Source organism: Paramacrobiotus metropolitanus, unplaced genomic scaffold (genome assembly GCF_019649055.1).
Source record: "Paramacrobiotus metropolitanus isolate TYO unplaced genomic scaffold, Prichtersi_v1.0 Parri_scaffold0000017, whole genome shotgun sequence".
Lineage (NCBI taxonomy): Eukaryota > Metazoa > Tardigrada > Eutardigrada > Parachela > Macrobiotidae > Paramacrobiotus > Paramacrobiotus metropolitanus.
In genome coordinates this window covers 1,186,836-1,211,856 of record NW_026570237.1, presented here as the reverse complement: position 1 = coordinate 1,211,856, position 25,021 = coordinate 1,186,836, and the positions used below count along the sequence as shown (strand labels likewise).

At 47.6% G+C, this 25,021-nt stretch overlaps 5 protein-coding genes across 6 annotated transcripts; 4 read left to right on the top strand and 1 right to left on the bottom strand.

Moving 5' to 3' along the window:
• Positions 1-53: 53 nt before the first annotated feature.
• Positions 54-3,749, top strand: LOC129585471 (uncharacterized). Of its 2 annotated transcripts, XM_055478159.1 has the most exons (7): positions 84-176; positions 357-774; positions 1,106-1,759; positions 2,344-2,976; positions 3,242-3,343; positions 3,407-3,548; positions 3,611-3,749. In XM_055478159.1, exons 2-6 carry the CDS (start codon positions 369-371, stop codon positions 3,508-3,510), a joined length of 1,899 nt encoding a protein of 632 aa, XP_055334134.1. In that variant the 5' UTR covers positions 84-176; positions 357-368; the 3' UTR covers positions 3,511-3,548; positions 3,611-3,749. The 2 variants fall into 2 exon arrangements, with proteins under 2 accessions (XP_055334133.1, XP_055334134.1); XM_055478158.1 differs by having other exon boundaries at positions 54-774.
• LOC129585483 (uncharacterized) lies at positions 3,614-7,183 on the top strand. Its single transcript, XM_055478184.1, has 6 exons — positions 3,614-3,975; positions 4,508-4,872; positions 5,117-5,573; positions 6,042-6,179; positions 6,240-6,435; positions 6,755-7,183. Exons 1-6 carry the CDS (start codon positions 3,774-3,776, stop codon positions 6,843-6,845), a joined length of 1,449 nt encoding a protein of 482 aa, XP_055334159.1. The 5' UTR covers positions 3,614-3,773; the 3' UTR covers positions 6,846-7,183.
• A 211-nt stretch (positions 7,184-7,394) lies between these two features.
• LOC129585506 (THAP domain-containing protein 6-like) lies at positions 7,395-9,642 on the bottom strand. Its single transcript, XM_055478214.1, has 3 exons — positions 8,886-9,642; positions 8,240-8,311; positions 7,395-7,982 (listed from the first exon to the last, which is right to left on the bottom strand). The coding sequence occupies exons 1-3, from the start codon at positions 9,396-9,398 to the stop codon at positions 7,638-7,640; spliced, it is 930 nt and encodes a 309-aa protein (XP_055334189.1). The 5' UTR covers positions 9,399-9,642; the 3' UTR covers positions 7,395-7,637.
• A 112-nt stretch (positions 9,643-9,754) lies between these two features.
• On the top strand, positions 9,755-13,059 carry LOC129585479 (protein O-glucosyltransferase 2-like). Its single transcript, XM_055478175.1, is given in 5 exon segments — positions 9,755-11,277; positions 11,640-12,049; positions 12,302-12,491; positions 12,493-12,577; positions 12,665-13,059. Coding segments are annotated over 5 exon segments (1,593 nt in total). The 5' UTR covers positions 9,755-10,761; the 3' UTR covers positions 13,057-13,059.
• A 625-nt stretch (positions 13,060-13,684) lies between these two features.
• LOC129585496 (uncharacterized) lies at positions 13,685-16,294 on the top strand. The gene is made up of 4 exons (XM_055478198.1): positions 13,685-14,462; positions 14,669-14,832; positions 15,328-15,390; positions 15,529-16,294. Exons 1-4 carry the CDS (start codon positions 13,873-13,875, stop codon positions 15,963-15,965), a joined length of 1,254 nt encoding a protein of 417 aa, XP_055334173.1. The 5' UTR covers positions 13,685-13,872; the 3' UTR covers positions 15,966-16,294.
• Positions 16,295-25,021: the final 8,727 nt, after the last annotated feature.

The following is a 25,021-nucleotide window of genomic DNA, read 5'->3' as shown; positions in this document are numbered from 1 at the left end:
GATAGCCGAGTTTGTCGACGGTCTTGTTTTTGTGTAACCTGCAACCAGTGTTAATAAAATTTTTTTACGGTCCGTTAAATTGTTTGATCGCAGCTCACGAAAATTATCTTGAAGTGCTTGATAGCATTTGCAACGTTATCAACAAATCTTGCAGATTGTACCTAGTTTTTAACAAGGTATTACTGAAGTAGGTCTTGCAAGAAGAGATTCACTAGGATCTCATTTCTACGGGCAGATACTGAACCAGGAAATCAGCGCAGTGCGCTGGTGGTGTGTTGGGTTTCCTCGTTGCTTTTCTGATGGAAACTGTGTAATCTGCGGCGTTCTCTTTTAAAAAGGAATTATTAACCTTTTAGTATGAAGCAGTGATGGCAGTCAGCGAGAGTAACGTGTGTGCCGTTCTGCAATGTCCCTTATCGAAGCCATCACACGGCGTCAGCGACGTGTGGTACTTCGATGTTCCTCCTGTCACGGATCCCAAATATTCCAGATGGATTGAGATCCTATCCAAAGGCCGTGACAGTCAGTGGAGTCCTACGCCGTCCACGAAAGTGTGCAGTCGGCATTTCAGTACGGGCACCGTACTGCCGACGCCTGCGGATCAGTCGGGGAAGCGAGGAAAGCGATTGAAAAAAGGTGCCTGTCCGTATGTGGTTGACGCTGAAGTCATGGTGGCTGAGTCGAGAATTTCTACATCAGACCCATTAGCATCTCCATCAACATCTGCATCGACATCTGTTTTGGTATCGGATAATGGCGAAACGGGACCTCCTGGTATGTCTTTTTGATTATGACCGATAATGTAGAACTTCCTTACAGCGTAGTGTAGTGGCTCGATCCAAATATGTATCGTCAAATCAGCATTCACTTCCTGCTCCTACCGCATACATACAGGATAGCGTTTGTACGAAGATGATAGTTCTGTCTGACTTTTATTATAATCGGTGAACCTGTGATTGGTACTTTAATGCTAAAATTAGCCTTTTGAAAAGTATTTTATGATTCTCTTGCTGTATCCGATCGATCATCTTAGAAATAAGAAATAAAATAAAATTTGAAAAATTAAATTCGAACAAGTGGGAAATTAATGTGGTGAATTAAATAGCGAAAAAGCAGCGTGTGGATGCCGTGGACCCAAGCATCCCAGAAAAACCCATCGAAGACACCAATAGTCTCCCTCCCGTCCTTCCGACCCAGTCCGTCGACGCCATCAATAATCCCACTCCCGTTCCTACAATTCAGTGCGCTCTTCCCCCTCCGGCTCCTCCGATCCAACCAGTACAGGAACCATCCCCCTGTCAGCTGGGTCTTGCACCGAAACTCCCCAAACTGGCTCCGAAGAAGCCGGGACTATCGGCCGCACGGCAGCCCAGCACTTCCGCCTCCCTGCCCGCGTCGCCGCTGTCCATGGTGCCCGCCAACCCCGCCGATGAACCGGCAACATCCGGTGGGGATACCGCTGTGGAGGCGTGTTGTGTGCCGGGATGTACGATCAGCTCGGCGAATGCCATGGCGCAGGCGGTGACGCTGCATGCCTTCCGGCCGTCCACGCATCCTTTTTACGAGACGTGGACACAGCGCCTGCGCTGTGCGGCCACCTGGACGCCCAAGTCGACCGACGTCATCTGTAGCCAGCATTTTGAGCCGGGGGATTTTCTGCATCATGATGTTAACACCGGGGAGCTGCTGGCGCAGCGCCAGCTGAAAGACGACGCCATGCCCAGTCATCTGGCCGGCATTATTGACTTCCACTATTCGGGTTCGTGCTTCGTACGCTTTCACAATTGAGAATGACAAACTCTCGTATACATTTAAAATTAAATTATGTATTTGCAGATTTGCGAAATATCTTGCGTTGAAAAGTTGGGAAATTTATTTGCAGTCGGCGAAAAATTAATACGATCTTACAGTTGTATAAGGAAACTTTTCTATCCATGTGAAGTAAAAACATTAATATGTTTTATTTATTCAGTAATTAGAATAATTCGTGCACTCAGATTCGTGGTAGTTGTGTTTATAGTCGGCAGAAAACTAATACGGTCTTACAACGGAACCACGAAAATTGGTATCCGTACAAATAAAATTAATTACAGTACACTAATTTGAGCGAAAGTTTTTCAGATTATGGACAATTTAGTGCTCTCAAATATTTTAAAGATATAGAAAACATTTAACGCGGTGTTACAATTGAGCAGCTAAAATTGTTTTATACATGTTGGGTTAATTTTAGTATTTGGAGAAATTTGGGCATGTATTGTCAGTCAGCAAAACAGTATTCGTATACAAAGAATTAAATGGTTAGTTTTAACAAATTATTAATTTTGCAAAACTAAATTTTTCCAGGTGTGTACACTCGGCACGAGGATGTTAGTGGAATTATGCAGTGTATGGTATGCCACGCCAGTCGCAAACCGGGCCAGACCAAACCCTCGGAGCGGCTGAAATTCTATCCTTTCCCGACGGGCGCCAACACCCGGCGGGGCTGGATGAACTTTCTCAAACAGAACGGTCGCGTGCAGGTGGTAACAGATCGATCTCTGGTGTGCGAGAATCATTTCACACCCGACGATTACGCGCTCGGACCGACCAGCGGGGTCCTTAAGTCGCGGGCCGTTCCGTCGTGGACGCTGCGCATACAACTGCAGTATCCGCCGCCCACCGTCAAATCTGATTCCGAAATAGGATGCACTGCCATGTGTAAGTCGGAAGAAATCAGATCTATCAAATCGCCGATTATAAGTGCGCAAAATGTCACTGCGCGGACGGACGGCGTACTGGAAGATGGACAGAATCTCGTAGCGAAGAATCTGGAGCGAGTGACGCCGCTCACCGATATGGATGTAAGGGTGTCACGAGAAGATCCAGGATTGCGTCCGATTGATGATAATGTAACTACGGTTGAAGCCTCGGCTACAACACAAGAGATCCCTCTGTTGGAAGAGAAGAATAATGCTGATAACGAACTGAGCAGTACAAGTACGTCAACAGCGACTGTTCGTAATCAGTACAGTTTTTAAAATATGATTGGAGGATTAAAATATAAAGATTATAGTGTTGTTATAAGTTTTGTTAATCTTAGATGTTAATATTATAAATGTACCGATATACCATTATATATGTACCAATAAGCTACAAGTATAGTTTTGTTTAATTAAAATTTAATTTTAGTTAATTTAAATTTGCGTTGCGATTTGATGGTTTCTGTGTGGATTTTCACGTGGAGCGTGTTTTACATGTACAGGTGGTTCTTCATCCGTTGCGGCACATCCGGTGCCAGTAGAAGAACAGTGCAGCAAATCTGCTGTGTCTTCCGAAAAATCTGCAACTGATTGCGCTTCATTTTGTATGTCAGACTTTCATGATTATCAGAATGAATCGAAAATAATTCCGCACGATATGTTCGTAGATTGTGAAAAGTGCAAAATATCTCTGCGAAATCCCTGTTGGCTGCATGCCGTGAGTTTTCCAGACGAGCCGACCACACCGCTGGCAATCAGCAGTCTCCCCTAAGAATCTCTCCATCGACTTGTGCCATGATTCTCCAACAGGTAAAAATTCAGAAAAAACCGCTGTTTCTTCATTAGTATTGAATTAGCGTTCTGTTTTTCAGGGAAGGCCGTCTTTGCCAAGGAACTTGTCCCGCCGCGCATATCGTGTTTGGGCCGTTGATTGCTCCACTAACGACCGGAGATGATGGACAAGCGCGGTATTTCTCGGTGATAGATGCACTGCGGAAGCATTATGAGCTGCAGTCGGATTACACATGCAACTGGATGAAGCATGTTCGATTTGCCAAGGGTGCCGAGGAGAGTAATCTGCTGGTATTCGCGCGCGGACCGGAGATTGTCTTTGTCACGAAGAAGGCCATCCAACCGAAGGAGGAACTGACAGTGTGGTATTCCGAGCAGTATAACGAAGCGGTGACTGCGCCCGCATCTGCTGCTTTGAATCTCCGCTCTGACCCCGGAAAGAAAGGTAAACCGGTGTCAGTTTACCTTGCTGGTAACAAAATGATAAGAATGATAAAGTTATACTTTTGGCGGACTTTGCACATAATTCATAATTTAGGGCATATATCATAATTTATCATAATTTAGGGCATATACATTGCAAAGATTTCAGTTAAGTTAAAATGGTTTCGGTTTTAAAATCCAGTTTAAAGCAAAGCTGTAAGGAAAGCATTGTAGCCGTGAGCAAAGCACTGTAGTCGTAAGAATTATGAATCCAGTACGACAAAAATATCGCATGCGTAACAAAATTGTAATTCGCTCAAAACTAAGTACTAGTTGCACCTATTGTGTGATACTTTTAAATTTAAAAATAGCATGAGCCGAATTATTAAAAGAATATTCACAGTAAATTTTTCCGAGCAAAGTCCGAGTTATATTTTGTTAACGAAACGCGTACAGAACGAATGAGAGAATGAATTTCAGTTTGTGTCAATAAAATTAATGCCATCTCACTACGACGCACCACTAATTTCAACTAACTTCACACGATTCTTTAGCCGATAAAATGACATCCACTGACGAAGATACCGAGGAACCCTCCAGCGCAGCCAAAAGAAAAGCGGACGGCTACGATATAACCACCCAGAATGTATACATACCCGTGATTTCCGCCGAATTCGGTCCATCGGTGCCGGTGGGAATTGAAGACGGTTTCGGGTATGTGGAGGAAGTGGTGGTGGAGCCGGTGCGAGGCCGGCCGGATCCTGCACCGGCAGTGAAGAATTCGGTGTCTCCACAGAAGGAATCTTCCAAAGAAAATCGTCTAAATAGTTCTGCTGTGATCCAGCCCAGCCCATCTAACATTGGTAGCGGGGGAGGTGGCAATCTCACCTCGGGCGCTGATGTTGAGAACACCGCGAAGGTCCGTAAATTTCAATTCAAATAAGTTGCTTCAAATTAAAAAATAAATTACTGTGTAAATTGTTAATTATTAATTGTAATGTTTAACTTTTTACTGTTGAGTAGTGTGTCATTTAATGGTTCTGCCGATTAAAGCCATAATCAAATAAATATGTTCTAATGAAAATATATATTAGTGCTAATAATAATTAATTAATTTCTTATAATGCGCCGGTTGTGATTGTGTTTTCCGTATATTGTTGCAGACCAGAGAGCGGGCGAATAAATGCCTATTTTGCAACACGTCTTTCGAGGATAGGCGCAAGTTAAACATACACGTGATTATGCACGGGGGTCGGGATGGATTCCGATGTGGAGTATGCGAAGAGAAATTCGCGTATTATGGCCTGTTGGCTGCGCATTTCAAGAAACATGGAAGCGAAGAGATCGCCACCAGTTCACTGCAGATTCTGACAGCTGCAGCCGCCGCTTCCTCGTCGCCTACGAAAAAGAAACGCCTCTCGAAGCAGGACAGTCTGGATATGCATTTTTTATCCCATGCGACCGGGTCGGTCTGTACGTGTGATGAGTGCACGAAGCCGGCGAAATCTCCGGAGAGAAATGGTTCCCATCGCAACAGTAGCACGTCTTCCGGCCGAAAAACCCACGAACTGCTTAATAACCTTTTCTCTGAATACCCGGAGGACGTCGAAGACGAAGCAGGTACTGCATAACTGAAATCAACGAATTTTTCATCGTTAAAATATTAAATTGTGTTTTGTTTATACTGACATTTTTTTCACAAATTACGCAAATGGTTCCAGGTTACTGTTTTCATTGCGATCGCACGCGGTTTTTGCGTTTAACGAAAACTGATTTTTAGCCAGAATCCGTGCTGTCGTTCGTAATTAGGCAGAATGAAGTTTCCAACTGATTATGTAAATACCACAAATCAATTTATCAGCGGCATTTTTTGCAGTTACTGTCATTGGTGATTTTAATTTTTGTATGTGTTGGTAATTAATTTTAAAAGCGCGTTGTTGTATTGCAGTACTGAAAGTATAATATTCGAAAAGAATTTTGTACTGTTTGCACAGTTTTGTATATTCATCTCGGTTTTGTTTTGGAATTATTTGCCATTTTAGCCCGAGCAATAATGATTATGTTATCATTTTTCGAATCGTTTTGCAGATTTGAGCATGTCGGACCTTGAAGGTGAGTATAGCGATTCAGATGGTTTCGACGATAGTCTGTTTGAGGATCAGGAAATGGAAGACGACAGTGCGCAGTGGCAGCATCATAAACTGGCTGGCTTCCATAAAGGAAACAGTATGTACCGATAAGGTCTCGTTAGGACCTGATTTTCGGTTTAATATGCTTTTTTTGCAGAATCAGGAGGCAACCATTTATGGGAATTTATTCGGGACTTGTTGAAAGATCCTCGATGCAATCCCACCATTATTCGATGGGACGACAAAAAGGCGGGAATTTTTCGCATCGTCAAGTCGAAAGCGGTGGCTGACAAGTGGGGCGCCAGGAAATGCAATCCGCGGATGAATTATGAGAAGCTGAGCCGCGCGATGAGGTTAGTAAGCATCCTGCAAAAATTATCAAATCTACATAATATTATTGTTTTTTATTCTCTCGCGTGAATCTTATTTGCGTTATTTGTCTAAGGTTTCTTCTTAGTTTCTTTTTTTAGTTTTCTGAGTTTTTATTTAGTGTTTACTTGATTTTCAAAAACATTTTCAAATGCCATAGAATATTTTTGCATCCACTTTGGCTTAAATATACTCGTATAAGCATTCCTTTTTATTTTTATCTTGGATTTTGAACCGGTTTAAATAAGTTTTTATGTGTCAAAGTTGTCACAGCGTTGTGATTAATTTTCTTATTCTTGGCAGGCATTACTACAAAACCGAATTTATCCTCCCCGTTCTCGGACGTCGCCTGGTATACAAATTCGGTCCAAAGGCCACCGGATGGCAGGATTGATGTCGCCAGATTTCGTATTATTTTATCTGTTCCATGTTGCATTTGTTGTGTTTGTTTGGGGATTGTTTTTCTTCCGATAGCTAGATTTCGGTTGGGAAAAGGGTTTAAAGGAAGAGTGAATGCGGCGATATGCTTCCTTGGGATCTGCTTGATGACGTTTTACTGTGGTGGAATCTGGCTGAAGCTTGTATGTTACTTGGGGCGTTTTTTTCCATAGCGTTTGGGCTTTTTTAATGTTCCTTTCATGAGGAGTATTATTTTTAAATTCTGCAGATTTCTCTTTTGCAGATTATGTATTGTTGTCCTTTGCGTAGTGCACGGATATAAATATTCGAATATACAAACTACAATTTTCGGTGACTTCGTAGTTCGTATTTGAGTTATACTGACATCATCATCAATAAAATTCATCTTTAGTAATTAAGCCTGCACCCTTACTGCGTAAAATTACATTTCGTATTCTCGAAAAAAAAACTTTTGCGACTTACTCGGCGTTAATTTAGGCAATCGGGACTTAAATTTGCCGGTTATTGGAAAATCTAAGGCATGATAACTTTAATAACCATTAAGTCTTATCATATACATATATTGTGAGAAAACAGTAGGCACGAGATGTTAATCCATAAGAAAACCAGATAACATTAATCCGGTACACAACAACAACAGAAGATACGCATTTCAAAATAAAGAACGAGTTTAAATGATTAATAGAGGGAACCGCAGAAGTCTCGTAACAATACAATACCAGGATATACCACAACAAAACAGACAGAAATCAATAATCCACGGCGTTTATGTGGCGGCGGTTTCCTTTTCCACCGGAATCTCCACGATATCCGGTTCCGCCGCCGCTTCCCCCGTTTTCGCTGCCTCACTGGCAGTGGCGCTGGCCGCTCCGCTGACGGGCACGGTGAACTGCACGGACTTGCTGGCGCTGTCGGGGATCTGCAGGACCACCTTGCTGGGACTGCCGGCCGTCGTGGTGGGTGTGGTTGTCTTGGCGGCGGCAGCCGCACGCGCCGCCGCGGCGGTGCGCGTCGCGGGAGCCCTGGCGGGAGCGGACTGCGGAGCGGTGCGTTTGGTGGCTGGCGTCGTGCGAGCCGGTTCCGGCTTCTTCAGAGGATCGACACCGCGTGTCTGTTGAGCAATTACGCACATTAACAAACATCTTCCGTACACGAAGTACGGCAACATCGAATGTCATTCACCATATTGTTAAAAATTCCATTCATGTTCCTGTCTTGCTTAAAAAATCGATCTAACGGTTATGACTATTTCCTCAATATTTAACATTTTACTGTTTCGAACTTGTAATAACTACAGGACAAACAGAGTTCAGAAAATTGATGCACAATCCGAAAAATCGAGTAAAAGTTGACTGACAGTTGACTTACCATTGCATCAACCAGAATAGGAATCAGACTCTGAGGAATATTCGGCCGACATTTGGCTGCTTCCAGCTTACTCTGCAACATCAGAACATAAAAATAAATGATACCCATACCAAAGTGACTAATACTAATATGATGTTAATCACTTTGCCCAAACAGATCTAAACACAGCATGTCACAAACGACTTGAACAATTTTTCGAATTCACAATTTCACACACATCATCGCTGCCAGTCCATCACTGAAGAGATCAAAAACCTTTCTAAACTCAACCGATGCAAACGGCTCGTGATGCTCCACCACTCATTACGAGTAGGCAATTCGCGTAATTTTCTTACTCAGCCCATTTTAATGTTTCTAATTAAACTATTAAATTTTGTAATTTTTGTAAAATTTTCTGTCTATTCATTTAAGATTTAATAAATCTATTTGCAGAAAGGCTGCAAATGTAAAATTGTAGAATTTTAAGAGGATTGATCCGGATCGGCATAGATCACAATACTCAAGTAGGAACGGCTACACAGATAGGAAGCGCTACGTTCTTTTTCACTTGCAGTTAACAGTGTTAACTGCAGAAGTATTGTTAAAAAGTTAACTGTAAACTTTTACAAATGGCAAGGAAAAACCATGGAAAACCGCACTAACTCACCATTTTGGAGGCCATCTCCGATCGCTCCTGCCGCAACTTAAACAGCTCCTGCTCCAGCTCGCGCCGTTTCACCCGCTCATCGTCCAGCATCTGCTTGAGATTGTCGATCTCCTCCTGCGGATCGTAGCGCTTGAGCACCTTGCGGCGCCGCCCCACCGGCACCCCGCCCTGCCCCCCGCTGCCCCCCACCATCAGGTTCTCATGGGCCGTCCGCTGGTCCAGATCCACGGTGAGGTGCGCGTTGGGCCGCTTCTCGAAGAAGGTGGGGATGGCGCCCTGCTTCAGCCGCGGCACGGCGTAGTTCTGCAGGAAACAGTTGCGATCAAAGTGGCGACTGCACAGGACGCTGCTGCGCTGCGGCTTCCAATTGGCCTCCCCCATGTTCTGCAGCCATTGGGCTAATAAGTCGGGTTTGGTCAGCGGGAAAGAGTGGAATGTGACGGTGGGATCGTCGGTTTCGTCGCCTTTGCGACGTGTGGGACAGTTCCAGCCAACACACTGCGATGGCATCATGAAGAACTGAGTCCGACAGCAGATCGACAATTACAGTTTTCCAGAGAGCTGCTGCACCAGGCACTTTAAATTCCCACTCTTCACATAAAAATTAATCAGATAATGTAATTACACAACAATACTCCCGCAGTTTCATAACCATTCAAAATATTCCTCCACAGTTGCAAATCCGAAACGAAATGAGTTCAAATGACGATTAAATCAAGCAAAAAAAACAGCATTCTTCAACGCGTGCCAGTCCGCACTCCGCAGGGCGCTGATATCAAATATGGCAACCGGATTGAACCGAACGCACAACGCTAGTGGCAGAACGAGGCATTCAGCATGGTTAATTTACGTGGACAAAATGTGGCTATCCCCCCCCCCCTTGTCTAGAGTTCTTGTTTTTCCTTACGATTCACTTTATTTTTGGTAAGCTTTTTCGAACAAATTACAAGCCCTGCCATTTCTGGTTCATACCAGATTGGCAGGGACAAACCATATCGCGGAATCGTTCGCCACGAGCCCATCGTACTGGATCACCTCACTAACTGTCTTCCAGCACATATCTCATTCCTTGATACTCTTTACTGCTCTTACTCATGACTGTTGATCTGATGTCGTACTGTTTTCCTGCCTGTTTTATGGAGCCATGCGGGGCCTGGAGTTCGGGCCACGGGGAGAATTTAGCAGGCCATGGGGGCGGACTGCGGGGGATTTCTGGGCGCTGTGCTCGATGTGATCTGGGGTTAGTAATTCAACGCTCTGCGTTTCGACCATTAACCAGTGACCTAGCTAGTGCAGTGCTTTGGCGTTCCGTGTGGGCTTCCCTCGTGTTTGGTGAGGGTGCGAACCGTGGATCTGGACTCGGGAACCCTGGAGGACCCTGGCATTTTCGTCATTTCGTCGCTCATTTCATTCAACTGTCTGTGGTCATCTTCGCGAACCTCCTGGCTGGTGAATCTTCCGAGCTCTGTGGACTGGCGAATGGGACGTGGGAGTTTGGAGCGGGATTTTCTGCTTGTTGCGCACGATGTGATCTGGGGTTATTAATTCAACGCTTTGCGTTTCGACCGCTAACCAGTGACCTAGTTTGTGCAACATGTGGGGAATCTGTCTTTTAGACTGCTGCTTATCTTGTTTGTCATGTTTTTAGGATTGGTAGATTTGCTGTCTGCGAATTTTTTGTTGAAAACCTGTATTCCATGTGGTTAAAGCAATGCGCTCGTTACGCTTATTTTCTTTATCGCAACAGCAGCCGCGTGTGGCGGCAGCTATTTGGTGCCGTGTGACAACGTCACAGCGCAAAAAGCGAATGAAAATTCAAAACACAACCATTTTTTAATGTTTTTATCTTTGAAATGAATAAATTTCTACTGTTTAAATGTTATTGGAAAAAATTGGTTTTGTTGATGGATTTGAAATAATGCGTGATTCTTCGTACTTCCCGAACTGTTTGTTACTCTCCATATGGCTGCTGCTCTCCGTACCAGTTTTAAATTCCGCATCCGCTTCGACATCATCCCCACCTGTTGATATCTCCCCGCACAGCATCGCATGGGGTCCCGGCCTCGATCCCTCCGTAGTACTGCCAGCCCGCTACTTTTTTATCCAAGCGGTTGATTCGTCCGGACAGAATTACACCGCATCACCTGGAGCCAGTGCCTTGCAGCTGAGCATCGACAGTCTCCGCGGTCGCTGTCCCATCTTCCAGGAACTGCTGGATCGCAAAGACGGCACGTATCTTGCGCGCTATCGGCTGTACGAGCCGTGCGATGGCCTGCAGATCGCGATCACCACGGAGAATGGGCAGCATGTGGCGGGATCGCCGTTTGTGTTCGAGGGGAAAGTGATGCATGCAGATTGTGATTGTCCCGTTGCTGCGGAAAAATGGAAAGAGGTAGTGCGAATTTTATTGACGTTTCTAATTTCTTTGGAGTTTTCTTCGCTGTATTTGCAGTTTGTTAATTTGTTATTTATGCTGCAATTTATTTGTCAATTAATACTTATTTATTTTTTCATAATTGTCACGGTTGTTATTGTTATGTTAGCTATTTTATTTATTTCTGATGAATATTTTTGTAATGTATGCTGTATCTGTAGTCTTTGCCTGTTTTATGTTCTTTTAGAATTATCACGGCTGTTATGAATTTATTAATTGTTTTACTGTTATTTCTCATGATTACTTTGTAGTTTTTTTGTAAATTTGTTTTCTTTACGCTTTATCAATGAGTGACATTTCTCAAATGTTTGTTTTTGCAGCTTTCACAGTGTCCTCTGACGTATTCGCAGATCGATCGCGATCTTGAGCAGTTTGCACCATCGGGAAAATACAACATGTCGGAAGTCTTTGAGGCGCTGTCCTCACGATTTCATCCGCAGTCGGCATGTTTCTGTTACTACATGATAAAAAATCAGCGTCTGTATAAGAAATGTTTCGGTGAGCATGTGGGGTTTGCCATGTTCATGGATCAGCTGATTTTGTTGCTGTTACGACGGACCAAATTACCGGATGTGGAATTTGTGGTGAATTTGGGCGATTATCCTTTATCAGCCAAGTACAGGAAAGGCAACAAAATGCCGGTGTTTTCTTGGTGTGGAGCGGATGATCATTACGATATTGTTATGCCGACGTACGATGTTACCGAATCCAGTCTTCACGCTATGGACCGGTCAGTTGATTAGTTTAGATACAAAACTTATCCAGTAAATTATAGGAATTTTTGCGATATCTCCGTCGAGTAATGAATGCTCTTATTTTTACTTATGTTTTTACAACAGAAAAGCGTTATCATCAACAGAAAAAGGAAATTTTGCTGTTATCTGTATTTATTTGTACAATTTTAATCAAACGAATTCGTTGACTTTCAAAAAAGAATACACTAATATGGACCGTTTTATTTGCAAAAAATTTTGTGCGATAGTGTTTCGTTGGATATGTTATCGGTGCAAGCGACACAAACTCCAGTATGGCAAGAGAAAATTCCCAAAGCGTTTTGGCGCGGCCGAGACGCCCGAGAGGAGCGCTTGAAACTGGTGCAACTTGGCCGCAACAACTCCGATTTGATCGATGCCGGGCTGACACATTTCTTCTTCTTTCGGGATCAGGAATCCCCTCTACGGACCAACCGTGCCGAGTGTGAATTTCTTCCAGTTTTTCCAGTACAAATACCAATTAAACCTGGACGGAACCGTTGCCGGTAATCCTTAATTTTCAATATTATTGACGAGAACTGCAACAGAAAGCGAAGTCATCAATAAATTACAATTTTATCCTGTGTTTTTAGCTTATCGATTCCCGTATTTGCTGGCCGGTGATAGTCTGGTGTTCAAGCAAGAATCTGCCTATTACGAGCACTTTTATCATGATCTCCAGCCCTGGACGCACTACATCCCGGTTCGAAGAGATCTGGATGATTTGGTGGAGCAGTTGCAGTGGGCGCGCAGCCATGACGAGGAAGCGCAGCGAATTGCTAAACGCGGATCTGATTATGCTAGAGAGAATCTCTTACCTGTTAATGTGTTTTGTTACTATGTTTTACTGTTTGAAAAATGGTCGTCCATGACTGTGATGAATTCTTACTCAGCTGATGATGGCTTTGCAGCGGTTCCGCAGGTGCCGGAAAAGAGCGGTAAATGTGACTGCGGAAATAATATTGGTTTCAAAGAGGAGTTATAACAAAAAATGCTATAACAAAAAAAATCTGCGCAGTTTGGTCGATCTGTTTTTTTCCATTCTGTCCAACAACTTCCACTCGTTCAAGTAAAAAACTATTTAATCAAAAATTACAGATAGCCGAAGGGCCGTAGCGAGGGTATAGGCGCACTGGCGCGCGCCTACCCCTCCTCGGCCAACTTTTGAATAATATTTGCGCCCGAAACTGGCGCACAGGCGCACGGGCGCAAAATTTCTGGATTTTTCAAAAGGCGCAGCGGGCGCCACTGGCCGTGCGCCCGCGGCGCAGATTGGACTTTGGCCGGATGTGCCTTGGTCTGACGTACGGCGATCAAGAACTATAATAATTCAACTATTTATATTAATTAAAGTATTAAAGCCCAGTCTTAGCCCGGCCTGTTTATACGGGCGTAACGGGCGCAGGCTTCGAAATTTATGGGCACATTGGGCTCAGACTGACCTTCGAAGCGGTCGCAAATGGCGCAGCCAAATTGCGCCTACCCCATCCCACGGACCTCGCTACGGCCCTGATAGGTAATCTGTAAGCACAATTATTTTAAGTTTCCAGTTTTGACCAGCTGCGACTGCAAGGTGTCCATTCGCGCCGTCCGCACACGGGCAGCACCAAAATTTATTCTGTTTTCATTCTTTCCATTCTTTCCGCTCTTCAGTTTTGATCTGCTTCAGGCTTTCGGCTCACTTGTTAATCAATTGTTGATCGTTGTTTTATTTGCCTTCTGTTCTTTTTAAATGAAATTTTTAATTTAGAAAACTTTGTAAATTTTATAATTCTGGTGGTGGGAATTCGTACGCATCGCCATGAAACGACAGCGGATCTCCTCCAACCGATCGACACCAGCTGCCACATCCAGCAGCCGAGCACCTCCACTCCGCTCTTCCACGGCCTTCCACCCGACCAAACCAACGCTCCCCGGCATGTCGTACAAAGACCTGATCAACGCGGTGGGCATCGAGCCCGAGACCAGTCCGTCCTCGTGGCGCAAAACCATCGATCACACCGCCGAGACGGTGGTCTTCTTCCAAGTGGACGTGCACAGCAGCGTGCCCAGCATGTGCAAGAGCGTGCGCATCACGCAGGAGCACAGTATGGGCGAGCGGCGGCTGGTGCCCAGTGTGTATCTGTACGACACGCTGCTCAGCGTGGATCATGTCATCGAGGTGTTGAAGCGACGGTATCTAGCGGATGCGGATGATCTGATGAAGCTGCTGGAGTATGTGGCAGCGTTGCAAGCGGATACTGAGGAAGTTGGTCAGGAACAAGAAAATGGAGAAGACCATTTGGATGAAATCGAGAACGCAACATCACCACCCCAACCCCGAAGCAAGCGAATGAAAACCCCGGAGAACGTGAGACTGCGATCGTCGAGACGACTCCAGGCTTCCACAAGGTACGCGTATGCATGTTCAATCTGCTCGTTCCATCGTGCCGAGAACGTAGGCGTTCTACTAGAGCTATGTATTTGTACAATATTCGCTCTCACGTGGAGTTAATGGTATGATTAACAAATTCTTCATTCGATTGTATTTACTGATTGGTGCTCACTGTTGTCCATATTGAAAAACAAACAATTTTTATGGTTTTTCTTTTTCACAGACGTTCTCTGTACACTGCGCCTTCGGAAAACTCTTATGAAGACGCCACTGGCGAACTCCAGCAGTTTGATTTCACAGCCGATGCTTCGCCATACTCACCGGAATTAGCTCCGGACTGTACTGTCGCCACTGACTCCGATGTGGAATGCGACGCACTTCCAGCAGGTGGGCATTTTGTCATTCGGCACCTTCGTCTTGATTTTTTGTCCTTCGATACCTTATAGTGCCTATAGCCTAATAGGAGAGCATGAAGAATAGATACTTTGACGTTTTCGCATTCCGGACATCTTCACAATATGGATTCGCGTGCCGGACACCAGAGACAAAGTATTATCCGCGCTGTTCCACACGGCAAAACTTTCAAAAATTGATTACGCAGTAATTATTGTTTTATACAAGCTTGTGCACGAGAATAATTAAAAACTATCAAGTTTTCTAATGTGCAGTAATGCCCTGTCTCTGGTGTCCGGCACGCGAATCGATAGTATCGATAGTATAAAAGTGTCCGGAATCCGAAAACGTCGAAGTGCATGTGCAGTACGTAATTGCTTTCAGTAAGAAGAAATCAAAAACTATGACTTGTACTTGTAGTATGAAAGATAACACGGTCCTAAGGTAATACGACGTTACTCTATTAACGAAGTACTTACATGTTTCTAGAGGGTGAAGACGACCACACGGAGGAAGACGCGGAAGAGCCGGAGGACTCTGAGCCTGAAGCCGGTAAAAAATTTAAAACCAGGGTACTTTGCACTAGGTCGAAATGAGCCAAATGAAAGGATTTCTTTGTGGAATAGTGAAGCTGTTCGCTGCTTTGTAATGGAGCAGTTGCCAATGATATGTCTTTGTCATCATGTACAGAGTGGAAGGGACCGATAAGGCCGCGGAGTACTAAGCCGGAAGCAGCCAGGTTTACCGAGGAGGAGACCCGCGCGTTGATTGAATCCATCCGAGCGAATCCCATTCTTTGGAGAAGCGATAGACAGCGCGCAAATCTCCCTGAACGTACTCAGAAAAAGCGGTTGGCTTGGGAGAAGGTGATGAGAGCCGTTAATCGGGTAGCGGAATCGAGGGGACGGAAGAAAAAGACCTTTGCATTTTGCTACAAAAAATGGGACAGTTTGCTGTCATCGTTCCGAAGAGACGTGCGGATGAATACGAAAAATGGACAGTTTGTCGGCGTGTGGTCTTTCAGTGAGCAGATGATGTTTATCAAGCCGCAGTTGAAAATTAGCAGTAAACTGCGGAAAGGAGCGCGAACGGCTGATGACGACCATCCCTCCGATAACGACATTTAGAGTGGGGAATAGCATCAAAAGCTTGTATAATTCCTGTAAACTTGGATGTAGGTTTGTATAATTAGGCTTGTATAATTTCTTTTAAGTTTGCATGTTCCAGTTAGTTGTTGTCGGATGTTTGGATGTTATCTGCCTCAGCTAGTAGTTTATTCGAAAAAAACCGCAGACATGTTTGCTTAGCCGTTTGCTCATCGCGCAGGCTGCGCAGCTGTCTTTTTTTGAATTGAAATTATTTAGTGATCTCCATTTTACTCTGTACAGATCACTGTAGAATTGTGCGTAATGAATACGGATGTTATGGATTCTCAGAAGAATCGGAAATTGTTGTACCGGAAGAATAAGAGATCGCTTTGATAATGCTGCACTCGTACTGTAATGTAAAAGTATAATTTGGATTTTCGTACTGAGCGCGATTTGTGTAAGACGGCAACTACAACAACTATCGTAGAATGATGGCTGGATGCCCATCTCCTCTGAGTCCTCTCTCAAGAGAATTACTTACATAAGTACAAGTACATACTTCTGTAATCGTGCATGTCGTTTTTAAGGTTTTTTGCTTTTTATGTTTGTGAGTTTGGTGGACGGCAGTTTTACCGTACTAGTACTGCCTTATGATGCCCTTATCACAGAAAATGATCTGCGTAAAAACATTGCTGTCGTAAAATTCGATGCGCACGAGGCGGAAATGGTCAGATTTCAGGTTAGGGTTAAAACCTGTGACTTGCAAGTTGCAACACTCGAGTACACTGAACACCGACGCATCTTGTAGGCTACAACATGGGCGAGGCTCGAGAATATTGAACACCTCTCCAGTGTAAACAATGAGCACAGCTTGAACGGATCTATCCGGTCCTCTTGGAAATGCACAGAGCGCAGAAAATGGTTAGGAAGCGAAAAAACACACAGAAATTTTTCACGGGCCACTCATTTCTCTAGTCGCTTATCTGAAATAAGTTAGCACTGCACAATCTCCACACTTCTGGTCCGGGATTTATTAAGCGCGAAATGGCGTCAGGGAAGCTTGCTAGCGGTGGCCGGAAATACTGCGAGTTGACTTTTGTGAGAGTAGACGACGCATAGGATGTGATTCCCTGTTCTGTTTCTCCTCATCGGCATATCCGATCGAGTTGGAGTGTTTTTTCGATTATGATATCATTCTGATTTTCTCCTGATTTTTTCCCTGACTTTTACGATTTTCCTGCGCATTACCATTCGCGCAGATTTGTGCCTTCCGATGATGTTTTTGTATACGAATAAAACCGCAGTTTTATTCCCGTTTGTCTTTCCGTCTGATCTTCCCATTACGGGACCGTTATACACACCACCACGTGTAGCATGGGGGAACGCAAGCCTCTAGTTGTTACCACGTTGCTTGAGCCTACCAGCTCGCAACGAGGAATAATCTAGGAACCATTATACGAAGCACTCAATCTTCCGCATCTTCCCTTCCGATTTTATCCTGGAACCGATATTTAATTTTGCCATTTGCCATTTATTTCCTCCAACGGAAAGAAACCACCGAGTCAAAACCGCGAAGGTTTCCGAAGTTTTTCCCTACATTCACGTAGCGTCTACCGCGGACTCGAGAAGAGGCGGAGCCAGTGACCGACCAATCGGATTTGAGAATTACCCCGCTCGAAGTGTTTCGAACCAATCACATTCACGATTCATCGGCGTTCAGAAACCATGTCATCGAAGCCAACGCGTAACAAGAAGGAACCCGTCCGCTACGGTTTCGAACCTGCACCGATCAGCCATCCGCGTCCGTCGTCTATCATGTCCATGGCCGATAAAGAACCACAGTCTTTTCGCCGTCAAGATCAGCACGCACGGAACACACCGGGCCAGCAAGTAAGTGCAGTCTCCAGTCCTAGGATGAACCCCGAAGCTATCGTTACCATGGCTGACATTCACGCCGAACCTCCGCGAGCGCATTCTCAACAATCCCGCCGATCATCCGACTCTTCAATCGTGTCCATACAGAGCGGCAAATCATTGGCCACAGTCCGAAATTTCCTTTCATCCGCCATCAAAGCCGCGGGCAGCGCCATTTCTGCGGTGTTGCCAACCGCCCAGAGCCGTTCGTCCATCACGAAGGAAGAACGTGTTTTCCAGGACCAGTCCGCGTACATTGCCCAGCTCCAGGCCCAGAATGCGAAGCTGGCCGAGAACTCCCGTCTGTCCGATAGCCGCAGTAACTCACCGATGGCAGAAACAGTAGTTTCCCGACAGTCTCCGGAATACCGCGCCAACCGCCCCGAGCGGTCACCAACAGCTAACCAGCATCTGATGGTGCTGGATCCGGATCAACTTGCGGACACCTTGGCCAAGGCTTTTGAGAAGGAACGACGCAAGAAGTCGCCGCAGACGCCGAGTCCAACACCGCCGTTGCGCCATGCTGCCGCTGAAACGCGTCCAGTCTACATCACCGAAGCACCGCATCAGCCCATACCGAAGTCTAACCTGAAGTTTGTGAAGCCGCCGACGTTCGATGACTCCGACATGGACATTCAGCACTGGTTCGTGCTGTTCGAACGCGCTGCCAAGGCAAATCAGTGGACCGATACTGCGAAGCTGGCAGCAATACCATCCCATTTTGAGGTCAAGCGTTGAAAGTGTTCATGCGCATTGATGCCCAGAAGCCGGACCGGACGTACACCGAGTTGAAGAAAGTCCTGATCGACCGTTTCCATGACCAGGACCGTGCATGGAAAGCCCGTTTGGCTCTACAGGAACGCCAGTACACCGGTTCAGAGACGCCGGACCAGTACATCGAGGCCATTCAAGTGTTGACCTTTGCCGTCAATCCGGACATGTCGGAGTTGGAAGTGGTCGGGTTTCTGACCAACGGCCTGGCCGGCCAACCCGAGCTGTACCGCAGCATCGTGAGCTTTGCACCGGCCACCATCCACGATTTCCAGACCCGCATGCGCCGAGCCGTGGCCATTGACGAAACGTTGAGTCGGCGATCAAAACCCAGTTCGGAATCGAAGCCAGAGAAGCAGCCATGGAAACCGAAACCGTCGTTTCGGCCCGCACCAGCGAACCGGTGCCGACACCGGCAGAGAAGCCCAAGCCGGCCGAGCAGCCCACATCGTCGTGCCCACCGCAGCCACCAAAGCCAGCCCGTACCAGCGATCAAGACCGACGTCCGTATCAGCAAAAACCACCGAAGTGCTGGTTCTGCGGTGTTCCGGGTCATCACAGCGATCGCTGCCCAACCAAACCAGCGGATTTTGGACCTGTTACGGAGAAAGTGTACCTGAAGAGTGACCAGCCAAAACCACTAGCGGCGACGCCAGTGGGTCACGTCAACGCCGTATCTCCTAACGATCCCACACCGGAACCACCACCTTCCGACCTAAACTTCGAAGTCCCAATGATGTCTCATGAAGCGTTTGTGCATGATGGCAAGCCGAAGATTTCACGATGTTGCGCCAGTCTGTCACCATCAACGGAGTGTCACGCCCAGTTGTTTTCGACACTGCCGCCAGTACTTCCATCATGCCAGCCTCCATTTGTTCCGATCTGCACGCTATACCGAAACCTCTTCCCGAACCTCACCAGTCGTATAGCGTAACCGGTTGCAACGGAGATACCGGACAGTTGGGACCACATGTGCCGACATATCTGTTAATCTCTTCGGTGAACCGTACCAGCGCACTATTTTCCTCCGTGACGACAATGCGATGCCCGAAATCATTTTGGGCATGGACGTCATGGAGGGAAAACCGTTTCCAATTTGCTGCCAGGACCGCACCATTGTCCCAGAACAAGCTGCACTCCCAACCGACTACCAAGCTGACCTGCGAGAACGCTCATCCAGCTATCGCACTGCGACTGACCAACAGGATTATTCTGTGCCTACAGAACCCGAATCCGCCCAAAGGTCGCCAGCCGCACACGATGTGCTAAGCCCCTGCAGCGTCCAAGCAGTCTCGATCCCGGTGGTCCTTGCCGAGGAAGTCACAGTGCCAGCCATGTCCGGACTCGCGATCCGATTAGCATTCCTTCAACCACCGCCAATGATGGTGACTACGTGTTCATTCCTTCCCGCACGCCATTTGAGCCGTCCGGCCACCCGCAGCAAACGATGCGCTCTCCCGCGGTGATATCCTTCTCGAACACGCCATTGTAACCGTCCACAATGGAACCGCGTACACGTTCGCAAAGAACTACTGGGACCGTGACATAACCCTCCGTGGATCCACACCGCTTGGAACTTTGGAGTTGTACACGGAAAACCCTGACGCACCGGTCCTTTCATTCAGTGTGGACAGCAACCCAGCGGCGGCAGACTCTGCCTACGAGCCCGTTTCTCCGGCCTTGGAGGAACAGCTCCGCTCCATGATTATCAATCCACGGCTGACGGCCACCCAGCGCGACCGACTGTTCGCAGTGCTACGCCGCCGATGCCGAGCTTTCCCGTCACCGGGCCGACCGTTGGTTGCACCACTGCCACCGAACACACCATTGAAACCGGCGACTCACCGCCAGTCCACCAACAGCCGTACCGCACCTCGTGGACGAACCGTGCCTTCATCCGCGAAAAGGTCGCCGAAATGAAAAGGGATGGAATCATTGCCGACTCCACCTCACCGTATGCCGCACCGGTTGTCCTCGTCGACAAATTCGAGAACGAGAAGATGACCAAACGCTTCTGCGTCAACTACAAAGGGCTGAACGCCCAGACAGTTAAAGACGCGTACCCGATGCCCCGGATTGCCGACGCGATCGACGCCATTGGAGCAGCCGCCTGGTTCGTCACGCTCGACTGCATGTCCGGATATTGGCAAGTTCGGTTGCCAAAAGACCGCCACAAGACCGCCTTCTGCACCCAGGACGGACTGTACGAGTTCGTCCGGATGCCCTTTGGGCTCTGCAACGCTGGAGCCACATTCCAGAGGATGATGAACACCGTGCTCGCCGGCGAACTGTGGATAACCTGCATCGTCTACATCGACGACATCCTCATCTTCGCCGCGACGTTTGAAGACCTGTGCGCCCGCCTCGACCGCATCTTGGAACTCCTGGAAAAGTATAACCTTACTGTGAAGCCTTCCAAATGCCGGTTTGCGTTCCAAGAAGTCGAGTTTCTTGGCCACATCCTGTCTCCAGACGGTGTTCGACCAAACCCGAAAAGATTTCCGCGATTGCCCAGTTTCCAGTACCGAAATGTCTGAAAGACGTCCAGCGATTCGTTGGAATGGGAACGTTTTACCGGACGTTTATCCCGAATTTCTCCACAATTGCCGAACCGTTAACCCGTCTCACCAAGAAAGGGCTTAAGTTCCAGTGGGGAGAAGACCAGCAGACTGCGTTCGAATGTCTGAAAACGGCTCTCAGCTCAGCGCCAGTGCTGGCCCATTTCGACCGGGATGGACCACGTCCGCAGCTGGTGACAGACGCGTCCAAGGACGGCGTTGGAGCCATCCTTAAACAGGACGGCCACATCATCGGAGCCGTAAGCCGAAAGACCAACCACTACGAGCGGAACTACGAAATTACTGCTCTGGAGTGCCTCGCCGTAATCTACGGAGTCGACCAATTCAAACATCTCCTTGAAGACGTCCAGTTCGACATTGTAACCGACCACAAAGCCCTGGAGACCATGCTTTCGTCCAGCCGTACCGGTACCGGTAACGCCAGAGTCAACCGATGGGCCTTCATGCTGTCCAAGTATCAGTACAAGGTGATATACCGCAAAGGAAACCAGCACACGGACGCCGACGCCATCAGCCGATCACCAAACTACGCTGATACTTATATGTTGGAACCGTTGTTTGCCGATGTCTTTACCTTAGTCGCTGAAATTCCCACTGTAGGAGCGGCCGTCGCCGAAGTCAGAGCCGACGCCGTCCTAGCCGGGAAACGACCGTCGACGAAGCCGAATTCACCCGAAGTGCCTTCGCCGCCGCGCAGCGTGACGATCAAACTCTGGGCAAGGTTGTCCAGTTGTTGTCCGATCCACCGGCCAAACTGTCCGGTGAACAGTTACGCCTGACCGAACACTACTCGCTGATTGATGGTTTGCTGTATCGCCGCACTTTCCGCCGTGGAACAGTTCGATCCCGATTGGCCATTCCTAGAGTAGCGGCCGACCGTATTTTACACCAAGCGCATGACGTTCCTCGCGCCGGGCACGTTGGATTCGACCGTACTTGGAACACCGTGTCCAGCCGCTTCTACTGGCCAACTATGCTGTCGGAAGTACGTGACTACGTTCGCACGTGTCCCCGTTGCCAGCTGAGAAATCCAAACAAAAACGCCGCCACCGGTTTTTTGGATCATGTTCCCGTTGAAAGTGTCCAATCCGCCGGATCCATTGACCTTTGGGACCGTTTCCCGAATCGTACGACGGTTTCACGTATGCCGCCGTATACACCGACCTGTTTTCCAAGTTCACGATCGCGAAGCCGCTGTACAGCAACACAGCCAAAGAGGTCATCCGATTTCTCGAAGAAAGTGTAATTTTACCGTACGGGCCGCCGAAGATGCTGATGTGTGATCCTGGTACCCACTTTACCGCTGCCGCACTCCGGGATGTTACCGAACTAATTGGAGTGAAACGCCACTTTACGACCACACATCACCACCAGTCGCATGGCAATGTCGAAGCCAGAATGCCTTTCCTGTCCGCTGCACTTGCGAAATATGTCACCGATAACCAACGAGATTGGTCCAGTTATGTGACTGCCGCCGTGTTTTCGTACAACACTACCGTACATTCCACCACGAAGATAACGCCGTTTTTCTTATGTTCGGTCGAGAAGCCCGTTTACCGGTTGACGCCATTGTTAAAGGCATTGCACCAGCCAAGTTCTCCACATACTCCGAGCATGTGCAGCGTTTCGCGGATAGAATGGCCCACATCTACGAAGAGACTAGAATCCGAATTTCCGCCATGCACGAAAAGTCCAGTGACCGTCACGACCGGAAATGTAATCCCGCAACGTACCGCGAAAACGACTTGGTTTTGCTGGAATCTTGGCACAAGCCACCGGTGCTGTCGAAAAAACTACTTCCGAAGTACCATGGACCGTACCGAATAACCGCCGTGTTGAAAGATAACTCATACTCGATTGTCCACGTTCAGACCAACGAACGAATGCAAAAGGTCAGTGGAGCCAGTCTGAAGCCATTTTACGAGAGAAAGAAGCCGCGGCTGTGGTATGGCCAACCGCCCCAAGAGTATGATATCGACTGCCCGTTTCCCACCATTAAAGAACCGGATTACGGTATTCCGAATGCGTTACCGGTAATATCAGAACAAGTCGCACCGATATCACCTCCACAGTGTGATGACGACCACGGATACCACCACCGTTACCATTGGCCGATATCTTACCGTTTGATTTAGCGAAATTCCTGCAGCGGAAATCCACCAGCAGATTCCAAGTGATCACGCCGTACGAAAGCGCCGCCAGCGAAAACCGAAAAGATGTCCATTATTTCGGGAACCATTCCATCTCTGGAAAGCCCCGAAATCAACGTTGATCAGCAAGTTCAAAACGTTACAGTTAATTCCGTATTTTGATTTTATCCACATCCACCACATCCAGTGAAAACTTTGAAAAGTGCCATCCCGACACTACCGATCCTTTGTTTGGCTATGAAAGCCGATTTCCCGCCGTACGGATGCCGCACATCAAAGGCGCCGCCCAGTGGAATTCCCCAACCCAATGCCGCGCCAATCGCATGCGAGCACAGAGGCTAACCAGTATAAAACACTCAATGCACATTGCATTTACCGTCCAGTGATGCAGTCAGCAGTTAGTAGTCCAGCAGTTAACAAGAGTGTATTCCGAATTGCCACCGGACATTTCCCGAACTTTACCGTATCCTCACCTGATTACGCCGATATCAGCCAATCCGCTGATCATGGATCGCCAACCAAAGCGTTTTGCACCCGATTATGGCGGCGAAGAAGGCGAATACAACCTTTCTTACGGACAGCCATCCCGCAGTGATCACCAGGCGGCGGCCGCCAGAAATGCATCCCGCTGGGAGTTTCTTCGTCCGACTACTGCCTACGGGGATATTGACGGTGACATCATGCCGTCCTTCTCGCCCACGCGCCACCGACCGATCCTTGCTCCATCCCCACCTGCAGGCTCTTCGCGGACCTGTTTCTGTTGTGGACAGACAGGGCATGTGCAGGCCAAATGTCCCAAGAATCCGGTAGTGCAATTAGCGGCAGAACTGTCGGAGCTCAAGCGCAAGGTTAGTGTCAAAGCGCGCCCGTGTGCCTCGAGCGCTGACAACGAAACATTTGCCCGCCGCCTTACCGACATCCACGGCCTTATGGAACAGTACCATGCCGACGTCATGCAGGCCATACAGCCCAAGACGCCAGCGGAAGGATACCGTTTTGGCCTCGGCGACCAGGTGGTGCTGAACATGTCCGACGTGTACTCCAAACCCCGCCCGGACGCCGGTTCATCGTTATCGACCGCGGATTTACAGGCAGTCCAGATGAGCAGCCCACCTACACCTTGGCGGACATCATGGGCGTCGGGAAGAAAATTACAGTGTCTGAAGACCGCCTCACACCATACGCCGATTTCTGAGGCTCCCGGAGTCCGTCCGGGAAAGCGCAACACCATGGGGATGGGTGACATCGTGGAAGTCGTCCATCAGGAGGGCTATTTCCAGGTGGTCTCCATCAACGACGGGCCACCTGGAGCTGAATGTGAGTATGCACGGGTTCGGCGTGTGCGCCTCACCGATGGGTTTATTCAAACCGTGACCTCCCAGCAGCCGTTTGCCATACACCAACAGAGTGCCCGCGTCCGTCACGCAGCATCAACTGTTCGCCGTGTGGCCCCCGGACATGCGCCAACTAAAGGGCGCAAGCGCGCCAGACGACCGGCCGAGATGCCGCCTCAGGAGGAAACGGAGATGGGACACGCAGATGTGCCCCGCGGATCCGGACACGAAAGCTCACCGGAGATTTTGTGAGAAAAGAGCGCGGACACCGCCCCACGAAGAGGACATCATCTCGTAATTTTGCATTTATTTCCGGCATTTCTCCAGTTAACCACTTTTGCCGCATT